Source organism: Notolepis coatsorum, assembly GCF_963971535.1.
Source record: "Notolepis coatsorum genome assembly, chromosome: 10".
Lineage (NCBI taxonomy): Eukaryota > Metazoa > Chordata > Actinopteri > Aulopiformes > Paralepididae > Notolepis > Notolepis coatsorum.
This window is the reverse complement of record NC_140174.1, coordinates 52929308-52935984: the sequence shown is the minus strand read 5'-3', so window position 1 is coordinate 52935984 and position 6677 is coordinate 52929308. Positions and strand designations below refer to the sequence as shown.

At 42.9% G+C, this 6677-nt stretch overlaps 1 protein-coding gene across 1 annotated transcript in view; it reads right to left on the bottom strand.

Annotated features, from left to right (window-relative positions):
* Positions 1–5810: 5810 nt before the first annotated feature.
* meox1 (mesenchyme homeobox 1) overlaps positions 5811–6677 on the bottom strand; it is a gene marked incomplete at its 5' end in the record, with an annotated part of 29644 nt that continues 28777 nt past the window's right edge. The window contains one exon of the mRNA XM_084323044.1: positions 5811–6674. Within this exon, the coding sequence (XP_084179170.1) occupies positions 6552–6674 (123 nt within the window). The 3' untranslated portion in view covers positions 5811–6551. The remainder of the gene's footprint in view (positions 6675–6677) is intronic.

Below are 6677 nucleotides of genomic sequence, written 5' to 3'. Positions count from 1 at the left end.
GCCTAGAGAAAGCTTGTCTTAAATAGTCATCATGAGTTATGCATGTGAAATTAATTTAATTTATTGCGTGTGCGCTGGAGACCTATTTCAGAACCAACCTGAGACGCATAGCACGCTCCCCGCCTCTCATCTCCATTACTACACTTACGCCAATTCCAGGAATATGATTTATAGATCTGTTCAAAAGTTGTCATGAGTTGTCATGGGTTTTCCTGGAATTACAAATGCAGTTACAGGTAAATGAAGATACCGAATAAAAACGTATTGCAATGCTTTTATTCTCCAGACACACAACATTCCAAATTATACAAAATATTTCCACTAATCCAAGGATTTAGTAGATACTATACAGTATATATGCTCTGCCCTATGTACAGTATAGGTACACAGACTGTACTTATACTGTACATAGGGCATATATATATACTAAATCCTAATGAAACAAGTAACTAGAATAATATAAGCCTACTGTTCATTCATTAGACACGTAGGCCATACTGGCGCACACAAGACTTGTTACGGAATATTAATGCAGTCTATTTCCACGCGATTAGCTTTAGTTCTATTTATTTATTTATTTATCCACTGTCATTTGCAGTGTTTGTGTACTAGGCTACATAGTGTATTTCAATATCTGTTTTATTGATTAATGATACATTTGAAGGAATGCAAGTTATAGCTATATCAAACAAATGTCTGTCCCATTGTACCAATTCATGTTGGCTATAACCTGCATTCTTTCAAATGTATAATTAATCAATAAAATAGATATGTAACAAATAAGAAATACAAATTCCACAGAAGGCATTAAATAATTATTATTTTCAATAATTTCACAATAATTGCATAATTGTGTTTGAATATCTGAGTAATTAAAGTAATTATACATTTGTCCAAAATAGCTGGTTCAGATATGGTTAATCCAGCTGCCCTGTGATCAGATGAATCCATATTATTTATCTTTCCGACATCAAATGCGTAATTTCTTATCATACAAATATTGTCATATTTATTTTAATGATGATTAAGTAATTAATTCCAAGGAGGCCTGTAGCGTTGACATGAAGGAATCACTATGATTCCTCCCAAATAAAGCCATTACGAACGGAGAACACAGTCTGTCAAGTTAATAAAATGTTCAATTAGTCAATCAATCATAAGTGTGCTCCTCAGCACTCTTAAATTCTGCTCTCAGCCACGGCCAAATCCGATCTCAGGAAAATGTGGGGAATCGCGCTATTAGCGCTAATATGTCTTAAATGGGCAGAAATCTGCCTGAGAGGACATTTTTTGTCGTAAATCCGTTCGGGAATGAGACCCACTGCCCGGTGGTTCAGAATGGTGATTTAGAATGCAGCAGAGTGGAGATCAACTATTTGCAAGCCAGACAAGAATCTCACATTTGTTCACAATGCAAACCTAAACATATACATCTATCATGGGAAAATGCTGGAAAATGCTTTTGTAATGAAAACAATTGGTGTAAATGAGGTCTGTATGGATTAAAGGTAGAATTCTTAATGCCGTAAAACAGTAACCTCTATGCAAAAGATGACACCATGGTACTGCACTTTGAACTGTGTTTTTGTCTGATGTGTTGGGATTGGATTTGAGTGGCTATAGGGGAGGGGTTGCTACTGCTGGACACTCCTCAGGCTCTACCAAGAGAGGTCTGGAGAAATAATAAGTTACTCCCACAACAACCCACACATCAGACCAAAATTTTAATAAAAAGTAAACAAAGCGCTATACCAAGCTGGGCTCTTTTGCCTAGAGGTCGCTGTAACAGCATTACAGATTATACCTTTAAGGGGGAAAAACTGTTGATACCATTGTTGTGGAGTTGGTAAGTGGTAAAAGACAATGTATTATGACTAGTGGGAGGTGGTGTTGCCACCTATTTATGACATACTGATTATGATCTCTCACATGCTAAGAGATCAAACCCAATATTAACAATACAACATAACACTCTTTCCCCTTCAGCCATAGTATTTTTTAGAAGTAATATACGTTATTGCCACATTTTTGATGACCTTAAAATACCTCTCACTATCAGACAGTGACACATTGCAGGCAGGCGAGTAGTATTTTGTGTGGTTGATAGAGGGCTTGATCTCTCAGCATTCAGGGATTCAATTTGATAATACCATGTATTCATGATGGCGTGTCTTCAAATCTGGTTCTTCAAAATAAACCTGCAATCAACGTGATCTTTAAAAAGTATTTGAATTGTCCCAGTGTCAAGTTTGAAACAGACCGAAAGACTAAAACGGTTTTGTTTTTTTTGGTTAGAAAAATATTTGTTGGAAATCATGCGCTGCGTTTTCTTTGATAATATCAAGTTATGAATCATATTCCCTATCCTTTTCCCACTAACTAAATACTGTGCTGTGTTTACTATTTTAACTGTCCAGCCTGTGCCACATTTTTTATTCATGTTGTTATATCCAGATGAATGATTCATAAATGGAAAACGCTCTTAAATGGTAACGGTACGTACGCTGCAGCTGCCCATGCAGCCGCAAATACGACATTTTTAGAGTGGTTCTGGTGGCGTGTGGTTGAGATCTCCCCCCTCACTTAAACAGAAAAAGAATTAGCAGGCTTGATTCTTGGGTAAAGCCGTGCTCTCAGTGGCAATATCTTCCGTATGGTCGATAGCCCATAGATATTCCTGTCACTGAACCGCTCCAAGGAGCTCTGACAAATGTTGTCTTATGCCGCTATTGAGCTTCACCCACAGGGAAGAAAAAAAAGGTGGTGTTCCTGCTGGAGCACCACGTCGGGAGTTATTTCAAGAATTCTTCCCTGCAGCTGAATCTGGTTTTATAATCAAGCGCTGAAGAGATATTGATGGGACTTGTCCCCATCCTTATTTTTGGTGGCTGCCGTAGCCTTGGAATTCTGTGCCAGTCAACTTCGTTTTGCCAGAGAGGGGGGGAGACAGTATTCTTAGAGCTTGGCGTTGCATGAAGTCGCACAGTTGCTCCAGAACCTCCTTAGGTCCTGGGAGTTAATGAATCTATGCTAAATCAATATAAAAACACAACAAGATGTACAAGATTAAGCGAGGATAAGAAAATATGTTCTTACTGTGCAGAGGGATTCGTTCGCCGGCAACCACCTCCCTTGATAGGTGAGAGGGAGACCTACTATTTCAACCTACTTCGGTGCTTTGGCAAGAGCACCATACACCCCCCCCCCCCCCCCACCCATACAACCCCCCCCCCCCCCCCACCCTCAAACACAATACCATCAAATTAAATCTAATCCACAAGTTTGCCCCCCCCCCCCCCTGAGCTAACAGAACCTCTGTGGTGGAAGAACAACATTCCAGGCTCGTTGGTTTACACTGCTGATATTAATACTATCATTACAATTGGACATGGTTTATTTTGACTACTATTACCACTAATACAATAATAGGTCCTAATGGAGGCCAAGCGAGGTGGAAACGGGGGAAGGGATCGGCTCGCAGTTATTCCACCCCCAGCAGCTGCGGCGGGGGCCCGCAGAGGTCAACCGTACAGTAACACTTGACCCTTAACCCTGGGTGTGTGTGTGTGTGTGTGTGTGTGTGTGTGTGTGTGTGTGTGTGTGTGTGTGTGTGTGTGTGTGTGTGTGTGTGTGTGTGTGTGTGTGTGTGTGTGTGTGTGTGTGTGTGTGTGTGTGTGTGGGTGGAACAGTCCTACCTCCACCCCCCCACCCCACCCGCCCCAATAGAGCAACAGAGAGGGCAGTAACCTCCAAAGGCTTTGTTTGGCCGGTCTCAGCCTGAACATAGGCCCACCATTGTAGGGCCCGGGACTCCTCTGCTCAACCTCTTGTTTTCTTTGGGAAGCAGGAAATTGGATGACTGGCTACCTGCTACAACAACATCCTGTACTTGAGAAGCGGTCTTTTCACCCATACCCACCTATTATTTCCCCTTTCCATCATACGCAAGTGGTCAGCCAGAAAGTTTTTTATTTTTTTTTTGGTCTCTTGCGTGGGCTTGTCTGGGTTCCACTCAAGTTGAGATCAAATTGGCCCCATCCAGATGCTTCCGTTGAAAATACGTGTGTGCGGGGGCCAAACAGGGCTTCTGGAGCAGCAGGCTCCTCCACCTTAGTCGTGGGCTAATGGCCCTTTGTGAGCTGATTGGAATGACAGTGATGCTGTGCGAAGTGAATATTCAAACTCATACTCACTCGCACCCACTTAGTCCCCCCCCCCACCACCCCTGTCAGAGCATGTCAGGTCAATTTGGCCCAATCACAGTGATCAGCAGAGGGGTTAGAGCAGCCCACTTGCCACTATATCAACATCCTATACTGGGATTATGGTCCTCCAGCCAGGATCTAGGTGGGCGTCAATTAAAGCAGCAGATTCAGATCTCACCTCAGGGATATCCCTCCTCCGCACCACATATTATTAATGTAATTGGGACAACGTCATAGGAAGGGATTTACTCTGCTACTTTCTCTATTACATAGAGAGACACACACGTGCACACACACGTGCACACACACACACACACACACACACACACACACACAGACACACGCATTTAGAAACATAAGCCCGCATGTGCACCGCCTGCACACGTGTGCACACATGAGCATGCCTGCACTCGCACACACATGCACGCACGCACACACACACACACACACACACACACACACACACACACACACACACACACACACACACACACACACACACACACACACACACACACACACACACACACACACACACACACACACACACACACACACACACACACACACACACACACACACACACAGAACACAGTCTGTCAAGTTAATAAAATGTTCAATTAGTCAATCAATCATAAGTGTGCTCCTCAGCACTCTTAAATTCTGCTCTCGGCCACGGCCAAATCCGATCTCAGGAAAATGTGGGGAATCGCGCTATTAGCGCTAATATGTCTTAAATGGGCAGAAATCTACCTGAGAGGAAATCTTTGGTCATAAATCCGTTCGGGAATGAGACCCACTGCCCGGTGGTTCAGAATGGTGATTTAGACTGCAGCAGAGTGGAGATCAACTATTTGCAAGCCAGACAAGAATCTCACATTTGTTCACAATGTAAACATAAACATATACATCTATCAGGGATATCCCTCCTCCACACCACATATTATTAATGTAATTGGGGCAACATCATAGGAAGGGATTTACTCTGCTACTTTCTCTATTACATAGAGAGACACACACGTGCACACATACACACACACACACACACACACACACACACACACACACACACACACACACACACACACACACACGCACACACACGCATTTAGAAACATAAGCCCATGTGCACCGCCTGCACACGTGTGCACACATGAGCATGCCTGCACTCGCACACACATGCACGCACACACATGCACACACACACACACACACACACAAACACACACACACACACACACACACACACACACACACACACACACACACACACACACACACACACACACACACACACACACACACACACACACACACACACACACACACACACACACACACACACACACACACACACACACACACACACACACACACACACACACACACACACAATCTGTTTCTGTTGCATAGTTAGTGTGTGGTATTTTTCTGTCTTGTCCTGGACTTAGATATTGTAGCCTGACTAACAAGTCACACAAACCAGCAGCTAAGACTAAAATCTACCTGCAGTCACAGCTCATTAGTCGTAGATGGAAGAAATCATCAAGATTTTCATTTTGTAACAGATGATTTATTCTTTTTCTTCAGACTCCAATAGGCAACATCTGTGTTTTATCAATATCATTCAAAATGTAGAAAAAACACAATAGCATAAAAAAGCTTAACACAAAAACTATTATAGGAAAAAAAAACGAAAATACCTGACCATAAAAAAAGAAGAATCTGATTTAGAGGCATTTATGTTTTGGCAACACTGATGCAGTTTGAGTTTTTATTTTATTTTTTGCAGGTGGTTGTAGTCAAGAGTTAAAAACCATGATTACGATATGGGAACCCAAGGAGATGTACTCAAACACAATCACATCACTGGCTTTGACGTGTCATCGCTGGGCTAAAAGCTGCTGCATGGAGTTTGTCATTTCTCTCTCGACTCATATGAGCAGAGACTTACTAATATGCTGAATTTACCATAATTACATAATCTCCTACCGCGGTGCACAATGCACCCAGACAGTCGGGACCTCCTAACACGTCGTTTCGCAGTGTGTGAAAATGGAATTTGATACGGACATTATTCAATTTTCGCCCTACGGTATTTACAATAGAAAAACACAAGAGCCCAGGAGTTTGGTGGGAAGTTGAGTTTTTTTTATAAATGTTCATGTCCTGCAGCCGACGTTCCCAATCAAACAGTTGGATCACGTTGTGCTGCGTCGTTGTCCAGTTGATATCAAAAGGTCTGCATCCATTCCCTTTGCTTCACAAGGACTCATCAGGATCTCATTAGCTCGTCTCTTTTGCAACGCTGGGATCCCCGCCCTGTCCCGCCCCGCCCCTCCAGGTTCACTCTGAGCTGGGCGAGGCAGCGGAGTCTATGTCGTCGTTCTCCAGGTCGTTGGGTGACGCCGGTTGACCTCCTTTTACCCTCTTCCACTTCATCCTCCGGTTCTGAAACCACACTTTCACCTG